This window comes from Schistocerca piceifrons, chromosome 1, assembly GCF_021461385.2.
Source record: "Schistocerca piceifrons isolate TAMUIC-IGC-003096 chromosome 1, iqSchPice1.1, whole genome shotgun sequence".
Classification (NCBI taxonomy): Eukaryota; Metazoa; Arthropoda; class Insecta; order Orthoptera; family Acrididae; genus Schistocerca; species Schistocerca piceifrons.
In genome coordinates this window covers 379,313,439-379,333,602 of record NC_060138.1, presented here as the reverse complement: position 1 = coordinate 379,333,602, position 20,164 = coordinate 379,313,439, and the positions used below count along the sequence as shown (strand labels likewise).

The window sequence follows — 20,164 nt, the reverse complement described above, 5'->3', positions numbered from 1 at the left end:
GACACCTACAACGTGCTGACATGAGGAAAGTTTCCAACCGATTTCTCATACACAAACAGCAGTTGACCGGCGCTGCCTGGTGAAACGTTGTTGTGATGCCTCGTGTAAGGAGGAGAAATGCGTACCATCACGTTTCCGACTTTGATAAACGTCGGATTGTAACCTATCACGATTGCGGTTTATCGTATCGCGACATTGCTGCTCCGGTTGGTTGAGATCCAATGACTGTTAACAGAATATGGAATCGGTGGGTTCAGGAGGGTAATACGGAACGCTGTAGTGTATCCCAACGGCGTCGTACCATTAGCAGAGGAGCTGACAGGCAACTTATCCACATGGTCGTAACGGATCGTGCAGCCACGTCTCGATCCCTGAGTCAACAGATGGGGACGTTTCCAAGACAACAACCATCTGCACGAACTGTTAGACGACGTTTGCAGCAGCATGGACTATCAGCTCGGAGACCATGGCTGCGGTTACCCTTGACGGTGCATTACAGACAGGAGCGCCTGCGATGGTGTACTCAACGACGAACCTGGGTGCACGAATGGCAAAACGTCATTTTTTCGTATGAGTCCAGGTTCTGTTTACGGCATCACGATGGTCGGATCCGTGTTTGGCGACATCGCGGTGGACGCACATTGCAAGCGTGTATTCGTCATCGCCATACTGGCGTATCACCCGGCGTGATGGTATGGGGTGCCATTGGTTACACGTCTCGGTCACCTTTTGTTCCCATTGAAGGCACTCTGAACAGTGGACGCTACATTTCAGATGTGTTACGACCCCTGGCTCTGTCCTTCATTCGATCCCTGCGAAACCCTACATTTCAGCAGGATAATGCACGACCGCATGTTGCAGGTCCTGTACGGGCCTTTCTGGATACAGAAAATGATCGACTGCTTCCCTGCCCAGCACATTCTCCAGATCTCTCACGAATTGAAGACGTCTGGTCAATGGTGGCCGATCAACTGACTCGTCACAATACGCCAGTCACTACTGTTGATGAACTGTGGTATCGTGTTGAAGCAGCATGGGCAGCTGTACCTGTACACGCCATCCAAGCTGTGTTTGACTCAATGCCCAGGCGTATCAAGGCCGTTATTACGGCCAGAGGTGGTTGTTCTAGGTACTGATTTCTCAGGATCTATGCACCCAAATTGCGTGAAAATGTAATCACATGCCAGTTGTAGTATAATATATTTGTCCAATGAATACCCGTTTATCATCTGCATTTCTTCTTGGTGTAGCAATTTTAATGGCCAGTAATTTAATATCGGAGGATTTGACTGACTACTTCTGACGCCGATCGAGGTTCAGACTAGAATTTCCTACAGTGTTTTTAGAAACAGGTGAAGTTTACGTAGATTGTCGGGTATAACAGTGGTGATGTACTGGGAGTGCACGCCCGGGGTGCGGCAATCGTCGTGTACAAACAGCGCTGTCGCCCGCAGGTGTCCGGCGCGCAGGCGGGCGGCCCCGTGGCGGTGCCGCCGGTGCAGTCGGCGGGCCAGCAGGCGGTGCAGGTGCCGGTGGGCGGCCCCGGGCAGGCGGGCCCCGGCGCGATGCACCTGGGCGGCGGCGCGGGGGCGGGCTCGCCCCCCGGCGGCGCCGTGGCGGGCGCAGAGTCGCCGCCGCTGCCGCCCCCACACCCGCAGTCGCTGCTGCACCCCGCGCTGCTGGCGGCCGCGCAGCACGGCGCCTCGCCCGACTACTCGCACCTGCGCGCAGCCTCCGACGCCGTCGACAGGAACTCCGACTGCAACTCCGGCGAGGGGCCCTACGACGGCATTCAGCCTACAATATCCTTTTGCTCCAAGCTGTAGTGAGTTTCGCTCCAATGTGTAGTTCCTAGACTCTACCCTGCTCGCTGACGCGCCGTCTGCTCCTTCGTCCACCAGACAGTGTGCTCTGCTCTTAGACTTTTGAAGAATGCTCTCCTTTCCTGGTAATAATGAACGAGGTCACACGATGAAACACCATTTGGGAATCGAGCGAGGTGGTGCAGTGGTTCGCACACTGGAGTCGCATTCGGAAGGACGACGGTTCAATCCCGGCCACCCTGATTTAGGTTTTCCGTGATTTCCCTAAATCGCTCCAGGCAAATGCCGGGATGGTTCGTTTGAAAGGGCACGGCCGACTTCTTTCCCCCGTCCTTCCGTAATCCGATGAGACCGATGACCTCGCTGTTTGGTCTCTTCCCCCAGACAGCCCAACCCAACCGTTTGGGAGAACGGCGGTTTAAATCCCCGTCCACTAAACCAGTATTTCCCTCACTCGCCTAAGCCAAATGTTGGGAATATTTCTTCGATGAGTTTCGATTTCCATACGAGTCTGAGCTTGTGCTCGTTCTGTAATGACCTCGTCGTCGATAGGACGGATTGCTAGTTGTCTTTCCTCGTGGCCACCTATTGAATTAAAAGTCGTATTTGCTGTCTTCTGTATTCCGATACTCTCTCTTTACAGACTTCACGCATACGTGTCACTCGCAGTCTCTTCCAACAACCCTCCACCCCACCCGACCCCTTTCCTTGCACGCCGTTATGAACAATGGAATTAAAGATGGCAAGGAAGTGCTAAATCGGACCGTACGCTATCTGATCTAAAGTATCCGGACATTTATCAGTGACCATCAAAATGGCACAACTCTCGCTTTTACGATGGCTTGACCTCTCTGGAAATATTTTCAATGGAAGTCTCTGAATGTCTGTGGAACAATAATAGCCCATTCTCCCTCAAGAGCCAAAACCACTGATGATAGTTATTGGACGCTAAGGTCTGGAGTGAAGTCGACGTTCATTCTCGTTCCGAAGGTGCTCCATTTGGTGCAGGTTGGGACTGTGGACAGGACAGTCCATTTCAGTAACTTCATTGTCCACAAACCATTGCCTTGTATCTGCTGTTGTAGGACTGGGTGCATTGTCACGCTGATACAGACAATCATGTTGCCCAAATCGTTCCTTTACTGCACACAGTACACGATGCCCTACTATGTGTTTATAGCCTACCACACTTAGCGGTTTCTTAAGTGCAATATGGGGACCACACCTAACGATGGAAACATCGCATGCCTAACACTACCTCCTCTGTACCACGACACGAAGCCAGCTATCATTCTCCGGGCATTCGCCAAATCTAAACCCCTCCATCAGACTGGCACGGGTATAGCGTGATCCATGGCTCCAAATCACTCGTTTCCAGTCGTCCACTGATCAGTGGCGTTTCTCTTTAGACCACATCAAGCGTCGCTTAGTGCCGATCTCATATGACCCATCAGGAGCTGCTCGACCGATGTACCCTATTCTTTTTAACTCACTACCCACAGTCACTGTGCTAGATGGACTGCTGGCAGCACTTTGGCACTCACGAGTGATTCCATCCACGTGATGTTTACAACCACGCTCTGCTATGCTGGATAGGTACGTCCGGTCTTGGTTTAACTGCAGTTGTTCTTTCGCGTTTCCTCTTCACAGACAAATCGCTAACCAGATCACTGGGGCAGCTTTAGAAGGGCTGAAATGTCCCTGATGAGTTTGACGCTCAGGTGACGTCCAACGACGAGACAACGTTCGAAGTCACTGAGCTCTTCCGACCGACCCGTTTCTGTTCACGCACTCCTCTTACATGTAACTCACTCTTCTGCATATTTAACTATTCTTCGCATAACGGACAAACTGCGTTCTTGAGCCGGCCGCTGTGGCGGAACGGTTCTGGAGGCTTCAGTCCGGAACCGCGCTGATGCTACGGTCGCAGATTCGAATCCTGCCTCGGGCATGGATGTGTGTTATGTCCTTAGGTTAATTAGGTTTAATTAGTTCGAAGTCTATGGGACTGATGACCTCAGATGTTAAGTCTCATAGCGCTTAGAGCCATTTGAGCCATTTTTGAGCATTCTTGGGACGTAGGGTTACGAAAGGTATGGTGGACGAAGGAGTGTCAGTACTCAACGTACTGATACGGAGACTGCATCTGATAAATGTGCTAATGTAAGTTTTTGCATGTGCAAGCATGATTGGAATTACACAACGTGCGCTGTGCTTTCATCAGCTCCTCTCCTCTATGTTTAGATGTATTCAATGTATGTGATTAATCTTTCGTGGCGAATAAATTGTACAGTTGACAAGTTAACTCTGAAAACGTCGTTATCTGATCAGTACATTATTTAGGTACCAGATACCCAAAACGCGTGAAGTATTGTAGACGTGTAAGCAGCAACGTTCTGTCTACATCAGCTAACAAATTTGAAGTTATTCCTTATTTCATTGATATTGTCCCGCAGGATACTTTTGTTGCCTTGAGGCTCTGATCAACTTTTTCTCTCAGCCGTATACTTGCAACTGGAGAGGAAGGTAGAGATTCAAAGCTCTAAGTGATCTGTAAGGCATGTTCGGTTATCTAACACTGGAATTGCAAACAGTGGAGTTCCAGTGCTAATGAGGTACATTTTTTCCAGTCTATTACGTTTAGCCCAACGAAAAATCCACTGTACACACCGTAACTGAATGAATTATCTAGTTTATAAACTGTGGAGTAATTTGAAGCGTCCACGAGAATTGGAAGGTGCCTTCTGTGACAGATTCACTCTAATGCTCTCGAAATGGGCAAGATTCAACGCGTTAACTATAGACTTAGCCTCACCTGCGTAAACAGCGTTATTGGTATCTAGGATCTAGAAGGTTCTGTGTACTTACTTATCAGTTTCTCTGTGTCCGCCCCCGGTAGTTGAGTGGTCAGCGCGACAGACTGTCAATCCAAAGGGCCCGGGTTCGATTCCCGGCTGGGTCGGAGATTTTCTCCACTCAGGGACTGGGTGTTGTGTTGTCCTAATCATCTACATTTCGTCCCCATCGACGCGCAAGTCGCCGAAGTGGCGTCAAATCGAAAGACTTGCACCAGGCGAACGGTCTACCCGACGGGAAGCCCTCGTCACACGACATTTCATTTCATTTCAGTTTCTCTGTCAGGTTTACTCGATCGATCACGCAGTCGTAACATCGACTGCAGCAGCGTCTAGGCTAAATGGCAGCAGCGTCTAGGCCAAAAGACCCCTACGATGTCGGGAAACTATCAGAGAGGGCTAAAAGGCTCCTCATTATTCATTACTGTGCTACATTATAAAAAGGAGCTCTACAGAATGTAAGGTTCGTCAGTACTATATGTGGCCCTGAAGTACATCCTCCTGAAGCAGTGTCTCGAACAGCCTCCTGTGTGACATCACCCCGTAGAGTTTCCTCCGCTCTGACAGAGTTCGATCAGTCTCGACCCAAGTTTTCCTTTCCGTTCTTCGAACGGAACACTCAAGTTATCCTCAAGTCAAAGTTGGCGACCGCCCCAAGGAGCTCCTTACCCCCCTCCCCCTCCCCCCTCTCTCCTCAGTCCTGTGACCTGCGCGGCGAAGATACGACGTAACAGAGGCGGAAGGCTGGGAGGGGAAAAATATCATAACAGATGCACAAACGAAGATTATAGGCGGCCGGCAGCTGGACTCAACTTCGGAAAGGGGAGGACGGTGAATAATGCAGGCGGGTACGTCATCACAGAGTCTGTCTTTGGCGGCGGCGGCGGCTCGCGCTCGTTCCTTATTCAGCGGCCGGCCGTGAGAACGCGGCCGCGCGGCCTGCCTCGTCTTGGCGTCTTGCAGCGCCGCCTTGGCGCAGGCAACCCTTCGCCCCGGCCTGCATTATGGACGGCCGCCTCGCTGTTTGCCTAACGTCCGATAACCTATTGTCACAAGAAGTTCCATTTTTAATGGCCACCAGCGGTCTGCCGAGCGTGTCCAGGACTGGTCTTCATTTTTTATTCTGTCTAAACTAATGAAACATTCACGCTGCCAGTTCTGAGAACTAAAGTTGTTCCAGCGCGTTATTAGTTGCAACTCTACGGCGAGTTCGGACCCTTTTTTTTTCCCCAGCGAGGAAAAGTTACGATTCGTTTCGTCGGCACAAGTGGTCCTATGAAGACGAGTGGGGGCAGTACAAGTTCCACTCGTTCCTCACGACCTGCATTCATTTTTCACCCGCTCGTCTTCGTTATCTATGTGCAAGAGACTTCTAAAATGCGCCTTTAAATTAACTGGTATTTCGAGCTGTATCTGTTACGTAACTGGGGTAGAAAGAGACGAACAGGGAGGTTTCGCCGAACAAAGATGAAACTTGCTATTCATTGCTCTCTTAACAGGCGAGCCGTTACCTATTCAGTGGGTTACGATTCGAATTTCCAGAGGCAGCTACGTATACATTCGCAGGAACTGTGTAACGTATTAGTTGCGGCAAGACCTTCAAATGGCAGAAGACCTTGATCATTAGAGACTGAGCTCTACTTTCCTTCAAATGAACTTTGGAGAAGGACATGCCCGTGACTTTATTAAAGGTATCATTCCATCATACGCCTGAAGTGATCTACAAAAACCACGGAAGCCCTAAATCGCTATTTCCATACCGGGCATTTGCTGGGGGGAAATAGCGTGGGTAAAATAATACTGACCTGGAAAAAAATTACAATAAAACTGAGACGAGACTGACCGTTGTTAACGAACATCACAGAAGATGCTGGAAATGGCCACCGTTGATGTTGATTCAGCGCTGCGTTCGATTTGGCACACTCTGAGACATGCGCAGCAGTTCTGCCTGAGGCACAGTAGCAGTACCGTTTTCACTGTTCTACTGTAGCTCTTTCTATGTGTGAGGATTATTCGAGTACACCAGGCACTTCAATTTGTCCTACAGGTAAAAACCGCAGGGAGAGAGAAACCAAGCAATCGAAGTGGGCAGGAGATTGCACTGCCTCTACTGATTGTCCTCAGCGAACACCTCATGCACTAGTGTGACAAGGTTGTCAGAGCGTTTCGTGCTGTGACTCCGTCTTGTTGAAAATGTCCCTACAGTCGTTCATTTTTGAGTTGATCGACATACGGATTAAACCTTTTCCGCATACATCGATTAGCATTAACATTTTGGTAAAAGAATCGTACTACGTTACGAACACCATACTTTGCGTACCAAACACCAATTCTGAAATTATGCATCAGTTCTTCAAAGCGCTGAAGGGGATTTTCAGATGCATAATAGCGCACGTTCTGCGGGGTCATATAGTCCGACAGACTGAATCAGACTTCATGTGAAGAAATGAAAAGCCACTGGCAGAATTCAACACGCGAAAGTTGATCTGAACGCTCTAAGTCATGCACAACAACAGAAAAATTCGCAGTATACAGATGCAGCTCCTTTTTCGTGATGTTTCGACACGGCGCTCTCTTAATTCCCACTTGCTCAGCTAAACGGTGTCTGATTTCATCTGACTTTCTTTAAACGGGAAATATTCCTGGTATTCGAACTCGTTTCGGGAGGCTGAGGTTTTTATTCTCTACAGAGCCTGCTTCACACCATTTGGCCATTTAGTTTTGCATTGCTTGCTACGCCTCAATCTTTGCCAAAACACATCCAACCTCAGCCCCTTGCGCAAACACTTTAGCAGACGATTTTCACTTATTGTGCCTCGCATAACAGTCGAATCTGAACTCCCGCGGTTATATAGTGAGCACAATTTCATGCTGCATTCAGCTGGTCAACAGACACTTCTGGTCCTCTCCGTCACTCAAGCGTGATGTCACAGAGAAGTACTCGGTGCATTGAAATTACGGTTTCCAGCATTTTCTGTGGCGAGCAGTTCTCCTTTTCATTAAAAGGAGCCAACTCCGCAACCGTCTTATAAATATTTTCCGTGACTGATTTATTTTGCTCCACTAAGTTTGTGGGTGTCAGAAGTGAAGTGTCTTGAGGAGCTAACTTATTTGTCTACTTAATACTTATGTTCAAGAATTACACTTCAGATACTTACAAGTGATAAATCACTTCACTTGTGTTACTGGCTGGATTTTTCCCTCAGATTCTAATCTCGAAAGAGTAGTCGTTCGTTATTAAACTCGTACCAACAGAGAAAATTGTTTTCTACGGTTTACTAATTACTGGAGGCAGAGAAACCTTACTTATACTGAAATAATATCCAACAGCGAAGCAAAAATGCTGTAAATTCGTATGTGAGAGAATATTGCATGTACAATGCTTGGATTTAATCTCGAGTGTCTTTTCGACAACGGGTTAACAGTTCTACTAGGCACTTCTCTTCGTCTCCAGCTTCGTAATGGACAGTTGACAATAAGCATCCAATAGGTCCAAAAAAAAAAATCAAACAGCAACAGCAAACAGGAAGTTATCAAAGCCAGCTTGTTTCGCAAGAAACTGGAAATCTGTCTCCCAGAAGTTCTTCTCTGATGCCACATGGTTCAGTGATACAGTCTTACTTGTTCCGATAGCCGCTCCAGCGATTCTATATTCACATTTCGAAAAAAAAAAAAAACTGTATCAGGCGCAAAACGTAACAGATCGCTCTTTCCACAGCTCGAAACCTCTGCATACGCAACGAACTAGCTACGATTCAGTGCAACCGCACCTTACGTACAGAGAAGTAGTAAAACACTAGGAAATTTCCTTCTTAACAAAAAAGGATGAACGTTAGAAGAGTCAAATTCTTATTGGGATGTGTACCCTGCGACTGAGTAGAGTGTGGTTTCGCGAGCTGTCGGCTTCTCCGAGCTCTGCGGGGCGGCTGGCATTGCTAGCGCTTCAGCATTTCCTTGCATTGTCTCCCATCCGAATGCTGAATCAAATCCTTTTATTGGGTATCTTGTGGCGGTCGAAGCCCCACTGCTATTTCCCCGCGATAGGCTTAGCCGCCGAAGCCTTAGGCGGTGCGATGTTGTTGTTGCTGAGACATCCGACCCAGCCGGGTCTGCCCGCTTCACGCGGATTGACACCTGACCCGGAGGTTGAACCCAGCGGCCGCTGCTCATCTACACACCTCCGCCCTCCAACCAGTCCGCTAGGCACTTACAGACACCACTGTCCCTACACGCACCAGTTGGTAGATAATGTGTACTGAGAAAAATTCTTCAGTAGCCAGAGGGAGGAAAGTAGCAGTTCATGTACATCTGTTGAAACTTTAGAATCACCATAAGAGAGAAACGCCAAACTAGGGACGGAGCGACGGCTCAGATTGGAGAGATACCACAGATGGAATACTTTTTAAGGAACCATTCGTGCAATCACTGGAATGATCTAAGTAACCCATGCAAGATCTAAATCAGTATCATCAACTGCCCCTGTCTTTTCGGTCGCCCCAGAACCTCAGTTCTGAGCGATTTCAACAGACTGATAGTTGCATTTTACTGTTTCCGATTATCAGTCTGTGGTTACGCTGTAGCTACTAACAGGGCCACCTAGAACTGTAGAGCATTCAAGTATGTTCTACCAAGTAATACTGTCCCTCAAAAGAGCTCTCTTTGGCTTAGTTTCCGAAACCCACACCCTTAATCATATTTTAGATTTCTCCTCCTCTAAGAGGAATGTAGAGTATCGTGCTTCCCCAGTGTCCTTTTGTTGTCAGAGAATTAATAATTCATGAAGTTTTTCGTCATTATCATTCATCAAGAAAGTCACACGTATTTATGTTTTCCCATATGCAACAGTAACAAACAGCTTTTCTTCTCAAGGGTACTCATCGCCTGCGTTGGGCCTGAATTCTCAAAATCTATTAATATCATGGCACTAATACAACAGAGACTGTCTTCTTTGCTTTAATTGCATCGTTAACACAGTTACAAATCAAAATCAAAATCGTTTTTGTATTTCTTCTCTTCCCATAGCGTTCTGGCAATAATAGGTACACGTATCGTGTGCTCAGTGTCTGAAATTAACCTTTCTGATCATGTTGCTAAACTTCAGGATTATTTTACTAACAGCTAGATTTATCAGGGTAAATTCCGAAACTGATTATTCTCTGAGCCAGTTAGAGAACTACAGCGAGTGCAACACATTTTAGGCACTTTACTGGAAACAAAGAACTACTGCAAAACCAGCGTGAAAGTTCTTTTCGCGGTGCTCGCACAGAAACAGAAATACCCCAGCAGTTTGGCGTGATGGCATTCAGGGGCGTTGTCTAATTAAGACTTTGACACTGCCTGGCTATGCCGAACACCCCTCTCCCCCACCCCTCACCCCACCCTTCAACCCCACTGCCAGCTCCGCCATCTGATGCACTAATTTCAACTGGGACTCATTAATATACTTGCGCAAAGTTTGTATAATTTTTCCCCACGCTTTGTCTTTATCTTGCCTCGACATTAGGAAACTGATCAACAGATAAGGAACACGCATTTGATTGCATGGTCTAAGGTAATACAACTTGGCTCCAAGTCGGCTTGCAACACCTGCCGGTGGCGCGGGTTGTCATTAACGATTCATCCCTGTGCTCGTTGGCAGGAGAACTGCCGGCTTCTCTGACCGGAGCGCTTCCCTCGCCTCTATTCCAGCGAGCTGTGTTACGCCCTCGCCGCGGACGGGCAACTTAAATACCACACTTGATACTGAATACTAATTTAGTTTTACGGCGCAGTTTAAGCCGAGCTACAGTCGGTAAAGCTCCCGTCATCCCTTTTCACTGTCATTACGGAAACCGCGCTTACTGTAGCGTGTGCTCTGCTTCGATTAATGGAATATAATTTCCTTTCGAGCAGCGTTGTAGATCTCAATAAGTTACTACGAGGCTACGCTTGACGAGTAGTCTCCGAGGCACCTTGTCGATTACCCGATGTATTAACGACGCAGTTTTAATGTCTTTGTTCTTTATTGTCAGCAGCAAGTGGGTGACCGGCCCACGCCTCACCCCCTCCTCATTCAGCTTTCAGTTGCCTCTACGTTACACAATATTGCAACACTCGTACGGAAGTGGTTGTACCACATTTTATACTGACGCGTAATGGCACAGTATGCTGTTAATGAGAGAAAGAGGCTGCCATATGTATTCTAGTTCATTACTTTTCGGAAATTTAAGAAGAAAAGCCAGACACTTTCTCTGTTTATCTACTCCTTTTCTTTATGACAGTTCCATTGGCTTGGAAGTAGTCTTAAAGGTAATTTGTGTTAAATACGGGAATTGGCTCCATCTAACCTCTGTATTTTTCACGTAATCGTTCGAAGTGAGGCAAAATAACAAAGTCAGGTAGGTAATTTCTTGCATGCTGATACAGGGCTGATAACTTTCTATTGCTCTTCCTAGTAGAAGCAACAGTTAAGATTACTGCGCCTTAGTTGGACTTTTGACACTTGCTGGCTTATTTCTCATTCCTTGTGTCTGGTTTCTGAGCAAACTGCCGACTGGTAGAAATGATTATAAATTCATAAAGTAAAATTTTCTGTTCTTATTTAAATCAAATTTTTCAGTCAAAGTACTGCAATGGCGAAACAGGTAGTCTTTAGGGCGTGCAAACACTGTGATATTGGATTGAAAGCAGTGCGTAGTCATACAGGTTTTCCTATGATTTTTGGATACATTCTTATTGAAGTAGTTCATTGGTGTGTACCTTTAAACCTGCAGCGTGATTAGAAGTCACTCGCAGTATCTTCGAGTTTAAGGTTTAGGCAAGATACAAGAAACTTTTTGGGAAATTGTCAATAATTTGTTATTGGCTTCGCACATTCGCCAATTTCAGGGTCTTTCAGCATGATATTTACCCTTTGGTATTAGACACACTTCTTGAATAGAGGAGTAATGCCGTTTAGAAACAAGTATTCGTAATAAGAAGCATTAAATAGTTCTCAGTAGTTTGTATACCTAACATTCTCATGACATTTTTAGAAAAGTGACATGGACGTTATCATAACTACTATGACCGGAAGGAAGTCTGAATAGTTACTCCGAACAGTTCATCATCGAACGACTGCACCAATTCAATGTAAACAAACATAGAGCTATATTAAGGAACACAAAGAATGGTGGAAGCACGTGCACCATTTGTGTTATTTGTGTGTGTGTGTGGGAGAGCATGGGAGAGTGTGTGGAGTGTGCCAGGCTGACGTAGCCCTCACATAGAGGGCGCGAGCGAAGCTGCGTGCCACGGTCTGCCCGTCATTGTCCAGTTGTTATTTCCTTAACCAGCGTGAACTCGTCGACGTTGACGCCGATGCACCTGCGCAAGGCGAAGCTGATGTTCTTCTGGGTGCGCTACCCCAGCTCGGCCGTGCTCAAGATGTACTTCCCAGACATCAAGTTCAACAAGAACAACACGGCGCAGCTCGTCAAGTGGTTCTCCAACTTCAGGTAAGCTAGCTAACCGCACTTTTCTAGCTAGAGCACGCTACTAGCGTAAAGGCCCGTGTTGTACCATGAAATAACCCGTGATCGGTTGGTCAGACCTCAAGTCACGTGAATGTTGGCAGCTAAGCGTGCAGGGTCGTCCGACTCCACATGCCTAGTAGCTGACTTACGAGACAGCTGTAGCATCCAGCTGAGATCTTTCCAGTCCGTTTATCACGGGGTTCTTCATGGCGATACACGAAATTTAGTGTTAAGCTTAAGATCGCGTGTAAAGCACACGAATGTATTCAGATATAAATTGAATTTTTAATTCTAAGCGCATCACCCCAATCTGAAAAATATAGTACTTACCACGGAGCTGAAACTAAATACAATCTTGAAATATTCATTTTTGCAACGTATTTGCCTGTATTCGTACACAAAACGGGCTAATGAACAAGTAAATATATGGGAAGTATCCAATTATTCGGTTTACATTCCTACAGCCATGTAATATTACAACATGAGCGACTGACATATTTACAGTATACGAAGTATATGATTTACTATCTTTGACTTGACTGATAGTAAGTCCCTGGTTTGAATCTTTGAAACAAATAAAGCAGAGCCTTCTTTCTTAAAATGCATACAACTAAACAGAGGTGCAAGTTACCTTCAATGTGCGCACAATTCATGCTTCTCTTCACAAACAATTTACACTGCAGTAAGGGTATGTTGCGGAGTGTTACGATTAGAAGTAAAGCTTCAAGAAAGACCAGAAAGCTTCATGACAGAACAGAGTGTAGCCAGGGGTTCAAACTCGGACCCTTGCCCTTCAACTATCCAGGAGCGTTTTACGGTCACTCTCATAGCTTCTATCTACCAGTATATGTCTGCTTCTACTCAAATTCCACATAATTTTCACTACCTACTGACCGCTGTACTAATTAGTCACAACTGTTTAAGTTCACCACTACGAAACATCGTTAAGACTATGAATGGGAAGACATTCTATCTTGTAAATATTGTTTCCTGTAATTAATAAAGGATGAAGGCTTCCCGAACACAGGTGAATGTTATTTCGGTCAACAAGCCTCTTGAAACTATTTGCATATACTGATGTAGCTTCTAATGTGACACACAGTAACCGACTAACAAAGACGTATTTTCACTGGTTGCTTAACTCAAATGACTGCAGCACGTTTAACAAAGCTAAGAGGAACTCGAGGGTTGTTGTACTACACATCCGTCATCGTAACTAAGCTGATTCGTAGTTCGATTTCCATATCTGCAATGGTTGTTTTCATGTGAAATCTGACTGCTCGAAGTGCCAACATTCCATAGGGAACTGCAACCCACTAGCGCTCTTATCAGCTTCCTTTTTCCAACTTTCGACACCTCAGATGGAAGAAGGGGAAACAATTTCGAATAATAACAATATCCGATGACTTCATGTATTCTAAACTGATCCATCCACCGAGCGGACGAGTCACTAAGAATCAAAACATGACCATTACATTAAAGATAAAACATGTAATCACGTTTAAGGGAAACTAACTATTTCTCCAAGAAACCACTATTACTCTGAAAAATCTGTAGAAAAATTCAGCTTCAACTCTTTTCAATTTCACCGTGTTGTGTGCTGTTGATCTGTAATCGGTATTTCCCTGGCCGGAGTGAGAAGAAGAAAATTTTCGCCACAGCTGTCGGCCACGAGACCGCGGCGTAAGAAATGTGACTCGTTCGCAATATGTGCTCCCCTCGGCCCATTTCCGCGGCGCTATCGATTGCGAGGGGAGGGATCTACAGAATGGGTTCCACGCGGCACTTGCTGCTCCCTTCGCGCAGCCTCCTTACAACAACTCTCCGGGCCACGCCAGGCCCCGCAGCGCCGTGCTGCTCGCTGCTCGCCACCCCTGCGACGTAGGCTCCACTCGTCACATCCGCGTCTAAGACGTTGCCGACACTCCCAGGCTATGTCGGGCCTCGGAAACTACACATAGTCCTTATATCGAATAATGATATATGCTAAGGCTGCACGCATTCCTGACCGTTGTTCATCCGGATGAAGTTTGCTGAGTTTGCAGAATGAAATTTCACTCTGCAGTGGACTGTAAGCCGATTCCTGGTAGATTAAAATTGTGTATGGACCGAGTCTCGAACCACGGACGCTAAAGGCAGTGGTTTCAGTTTGGAGTCCCCTCCAGGTACACAGTTTCATATTCGCGTTTTTTGACGTTCCAGTTCCACTGTTGCGTCCTTCCTCTGGAGTCACTGTTCTTCATGTGACTGAAAATTGTTCACTAACAACTCTTTAATCTCTCATTTTGAAATGCCTTCATCTTTGAAAATTAAGTAGGATTGAACGCTAGATATGTGAACCCCTCCAGGAAATAAGGTAAGGCATCGTTGCTACTCCCCAAACATTATTCGTTAATCTTGATACTGATCTCAACATCGAGTTGTGCACCCTTTTCCGTACAAAAAATAGCGAAGGTCTGCAGTTATATTCTGAAAATGGTCTTCGACAAGTACATTTATAATTGCAATACTGTGTAGCATAATGCAAGCCCCTCTTTCTTTATGTTAACAACCGTGTATCGTCACAGAAAGAATCGCTAGTATCGGTACAGCAGTTAGCAAAAATTCATACACAAAACCTCTTTGCTTACTCTTAAAATCAACTATCTGTTGCTTCACTCTCCTCGCGCTATCTTCTCCGCATTCAATCAGTTACCAGGACTAATCACCTATTCATCCCTTACCGCCACACATGTCTAAAAGTCCCAACACATTTTTGTTATGTTTTTTACTGCTTGTGGAATACATTATCCGTTGCTGTTTTCAATAGTGAGCAAAATGACGGCAATGAGTGATAAAACATCTGGAGGGAGGGGAGGGGAATTCCAAACTCAATACCTTTAGCATACGACATTCGTGTAGATGACATACCAGACTGCTAAACAGGTCGAAACAGAACACAATCATAATTTAGTACCACAGAAGTACCGTATGCCCAAGTTTTTCTAAGGCATCTACTGCTGCAGTGTTAGCTCAATGAGATTATTGACACATACAAAGTGGATTAGTCATAACAAATTTATGCGAAAGATCTTTTCCTCGCAAATAAATCTCTTGTGTTCCATTCGTCTTTAGCCATTGGTCTAACAAGAACAACAGTCAATAAGGTTTCTGAACGAAATGAACTTCACTTGTAAGGTGAAAAACATTTTTCAGATGGGAGACAACAAACAAATGGAGTTATATTAGTCCATTCTTTCCCTCTCGTATGGGTCTCCACTGTTCTTCATATTCTGTGTTTTTCTTCCTTTCCCTCGAGCATTCCTTCATCCTTTCTCTGTGTTGATTTTCTCCCGTCCGCAGTGCATTTTGAACCTGTTTACTTACTCTTCCCCCGTTGGTCCCCATCCACTTGTAACATTTCTATTCTAAAGCTACCCCCTGTCTATTGTTTCTTCTTCTGTTCAATTGTTCCTTTCTAAACTCGTCTTTGTCTCTTGAGCTTGTAGTCGACTGCCCTCGCCAAAAGTGTTTGTGGATCTCGGTATTTAATTTGTTGACATCCATTCTGTGTAAATGACGCAAGATTATTAATCTCCTCTTCCTTGTTCCTACTGTTACTGTTTTGTACATTGTGCCTTACTCCTAATTTTTGGCTTCAACTTGTAATACAGTATTAGACATTCAATGGGATATAGGCATTCTGGTTTCACAAATGTAAGTTTGGCCTTACTTATATGGTATAAACGTGTTTTAAAGGTTCTCACGAAGTAAGAGGCACAGCGTTCCGACTTGGCGACTGTATTAGTCGTTAGTCTGTGAAGGCAGGCCAAGAATCGGCGAAAGGTTTTCCGTCGTACACCACCGTACAGGGCAGTTTTCATGTTACAGTGTATGAGAACAGTTTTTCGGTGTCGGAATCAGTTTTTCGAGGAAATCTCTGCGTGATATTACAAATTAAACGATCCTACGTACAATTCCATAGTGGTCGTCTTCAGGGTGACACCGACCGTTGTAGCTCCGTAAGCGTACTTTGCAGGATTTTGGATAAATCATTAAATCGGAGCCTCGCAATCGAAAAAGGGACCGTGCTAGAGAAGGGCGGTTGTCCTCTTTGGTGTGACGTTTTGAGGCCGGCCTTGCTCGATCAGCTACGCAGTCTCCAGCCACCACCCCCGCCACCCCCGCCACGCCGCCCCCACGCTCGCCCGGAGCTCGCCGTCGTGTTCCGTGATGTCGGCCGTGCTTTGTGGACGCGTCCCCGCCCGGCGTACTCCACGGTTCCGCCTGAAACATTTATCGGCCTGCTCCGTATTTACCCTTGTACGTGTTTTAATGGCGAGTTACCTTAGCACGGGTGCGCACTCTGTTTGCACGCCGTTACCCGAAATAATTAATTAAAAGTTGTCTATCCTGGCTCGACACGCAGTGCATAATGTCTCTGATTCCGTCCTCCCTACCTCTCTCTTTCTCTCTCTCTCTCTCTCTCTCTCTCTCTCTCTCTCTCTCTCTCTCTTACTAGCCTCTTTTTCCATTCGACCGTTTCTCCATCCATGATCTTATTTCCTGCTCCTCAATGTCACTTGATGTACTGCTCAAGAATCGTTACGTAATACCGTTCCAAGCAGTTCTTAACATTTCGCAATCCGTAACTCGCTGTTATTAGTTTAGTTAGGAAATAAAGAGAAAGAGCAGAAAGCACAGAATTAGATGTGGGTCATAAGCTGGATATAGATAACAGTTTATTTCAGCTAAACCAACCTATCAATCAATCTCCGACAAAATAAAATGAGAAACAAACAAAAATAAATTGTTTACCGTTTCTTCACTTCACTACTACTGAAGACTGATGAATCGAGCAAGCTGCTTGGCCCAACTGTTTTCACACCGCATACCAGTTTCTCCTCCAGTGTACTCGAATTACGTCCTTTATGTTGTTCTGCCTGTATCGTAGCATTCGGTGAATCCCAGCCGAATTATGAACGCGAGGACAGCATTTGTCCTGTTTGTTGTGCAATTGCTACTGGCGTCTGTAGAAAAACATATTTTTAGAGTGTACATGGTGCAGAATTCCGACATTTTTCTGTGGTTGTAACAGTACTGAATGTAATGCCTTGTGGTTAGTTTTCCGATGCGGTATTTTTAACCTGCGGCAAGCTGTACGTTTATTACAAGCAGTTTATGATGACTTATCCAAGAATTCACTTTCTGTGAATTGTTTTTTTTCCTCATTCCTATGTCGATTTATCACACACGCTTAAGCGCATCGTATGAGTAAGTTATTCATTCTATTTTCTGTTTCATTGATTGCCCTGTTCTTGTTTCGCGTTTTCGTTGTCCTACTTTCGGTTTCCTTACTTCCGGTTGCGCTTAGCTACATCGTTACCAGCAGTCCTAAGAAAAATGACCCCAAAGCGTGGAATACTTCTTAGATTCGACACTAGATTTTATGATTGAATGTCACTAGCATCTGGCTACTCAAACATTCAGTGTGTCAGTGACAGCTTTATTGACACTCTCCTTGGAATTACGTTACTTTTTCTGGAATTGTTCATACAGCTTGACGACTGATACCTGGAGATCTGTAGGGCGTGTTCTGCAGTATACTTTGATTTTGTTGCTTATAAAAAAAAAGTTTCAGTTTTAGATTAGACAGCAGAGCGTATTGGTAACAGTGGTCTGTTACCCTTCACGCGTGGTCAGCTTAAGTAGGTTAACACTTGTACTTTTCGGCTGCAGTCACCATGGGTTAGCTTTTATTACTCGATTTTTATTTGTAAATGGAAGCCATGTTCGCCCAGAAACGTGATAGCTTTTCTGCGTATTGTATGACGTGGCACAGCTGTAATGAAAATCATCTTCAAGTGTGGTATACCTCTTAGGTTCGACAGAGGGTTTTGTGGTAGAAAGGCACCAACGTCTGGCCAACGCAGCCTTCCAGTGAGGCAGCGACAGCCTTCCTCGCTCCTCTCGGCAGCAGCAGCCGTCGCGCGAGCGTCTCAGCACGGAGCCGCAGTATTGGCCTGGCCGACCGCGATGCTTATCTGCTGTGGGGCAGGGGTTGCTGTAGCGTGTCGGAAGGCGGCAATTTCCGCCACCGACAGTTCCCCATTAGCGGCTGCGTCTACCCGCTTGTTGCTCGCAAGATGCGGGGGAGGCCGCGGTGACGCGGCTCTGAGTTGTCCTACCTCACCACAGGACACCCAGCGCCATAAGAACGTGCCACCTGTGACACAGATGAAGAATTTTTACGTTTCCCCTTTCCTGTCTAGCGTCTGATGCGAATGTAATTGTGCTCTGATGTGCTGCTAGGGAGCCCAAAAAGTGGCTAAATGCCTCCTACCGAATTGATGGTGATGGACTAATCTGACTCCCCTGGCGTGACGTATGATGTTATGCAGAAGACGTCGCAATTGTTTGTACCACACGATTCATAAAGCACATATAGAACTATCGACAAATTATGTGTAAGAAAGTTTTTCCACCCGTGAAACAACGTCAGTCTGTCAGGCAACATATTCACATCACGATCTGTGCATGCTGCAGACAAAAATTAGATTCCAACTTTCTTATAACTTATAACCATAGAATTACTAGCAGCTGGAGTACATAATAAGAATCTATTTATGGACAAGAAATAAGTAATGGACATACCATAATCAATCATAATATCTAACAATGAGGTAGCAGAGGTTTTCCTAGGTTATCGTGTACATCTGTAAAACAACTTGAAGAAAAGCATTTTACGCCATCAGCTGTGCAGTTTTTTCTTTATTCTCTATCGGTATCGATTGTTACGATCATCTTCAAGGAGAAAAATATCGCACATCAATGGATCAGTCACTCATTTCCATCATACAGATTTAGAACATATATAACTGCGATATTAGTCTTTCTTAAAACAGTCCATACAAACACTCTTCCTCTGGCACAATTACAGTTGTGTTTTTCTTTATCACCAAATGTGCACAACTATAACTGTGCCAAGTCATTTGTATGGCTCATATATATAACAGAAATGTATTGTCGATCCATTGATGTACAATGTTTTTCTACTTGAATATGACTGTGACAACAGAAACCAGTGAAGAATAAACATAAAACTGCACAACTGAGGGCACGAATATGTTTTTTTTCCAAAAAATGAGCGAACAGTCCAATGCAGCAAACATTTTAACATCTGGTAGCCGACTTAGCCCTTTTTATGGAAACTAAAACGGTTGGATTTTTCATTGACTTTGCTTTTTAGATAGTTCTGAATAGGTCCAGTATTCACGTCGGCGACTGGGACTGACTGCCAAAGGACCCAATACACTGTAAGACACGAAATAATGATTAAGTGCCTTGTGTTTGAAGCTCTGCTACTAGTAATTTCAAGAATGTACGAACTGATGGAACTGTTACTGTCAATCATTTCGAAAGGAACTGTTAAATTGCCGAGTCTTTTGCTGACACATCCGGATTTCATTCTCAGAAGAATGGTCGTGCATGTTCGACTGTCACCTCTTAAAGTGAGTGCTTTATTGGTGTCTGCTGATTCCATAGCAGCTGGTATAGGCACTTAATCAGTGACGTTCGTAGTTTATATCAAACTAGTCTTCATATCGCTGCGACGGGGTTCTAACCAAGGCTTCGTGGCACCAGTGCCCTTCCAACGGTCAGTGAACAGGCGGTTGTTTAATGGTTCGTCTGTTAATAAAAGGTACTTCTCCACTTCAGTTGGCAGATGTCGCATTAATGGGATCTGCGCTGATGCATAAATCTATTACCACTTTTTTATACAGAGAAGTATGTGCTATCTTTCATACTGTGATATTTACTTCGCTACCCTGCATAGCTCGTCCTTTGATTCTCGTGGCTTTCTTAATCGGATAAGGCTTTCCATAGACACCCCTCCCCCCCACTCTATTATCTTAAGTCTAGATCTTGCTTTATGTAACATCCATAACTTTTAGTCTCGACGGAGAATACAACAGTAGCAACAAAATGACGATGACTGCACATTTCCCTCGTT

General features: G+C 45.4%; 1 protein-coding gene across 1 annotated transcript in view; it reads left to right on the top strand.

Annotated features, from left to right (window-relative positions):
* The window catches only part of LOC124722887 (homeobox protein prospero-like), a 59,016-nt gene that overhangs the window by 11,290 nt on the left and 27,562 nt on the right, over positions 1-20,164 (top strand). The window contains exons 5-6 of the mRNA XM_047248062.1: positions 1,455-1,825; positions 11,992-12,153. Of these exons, the coding sequence (XP_047104018.1) occupies positions 1,455-1,825; positions 11,992-12,153 (533 nt within the window). The remainder of the gene's footprint in view (positions 1-1,454; positions 1,826-11,991; positions 12,154-20,164) is intronic.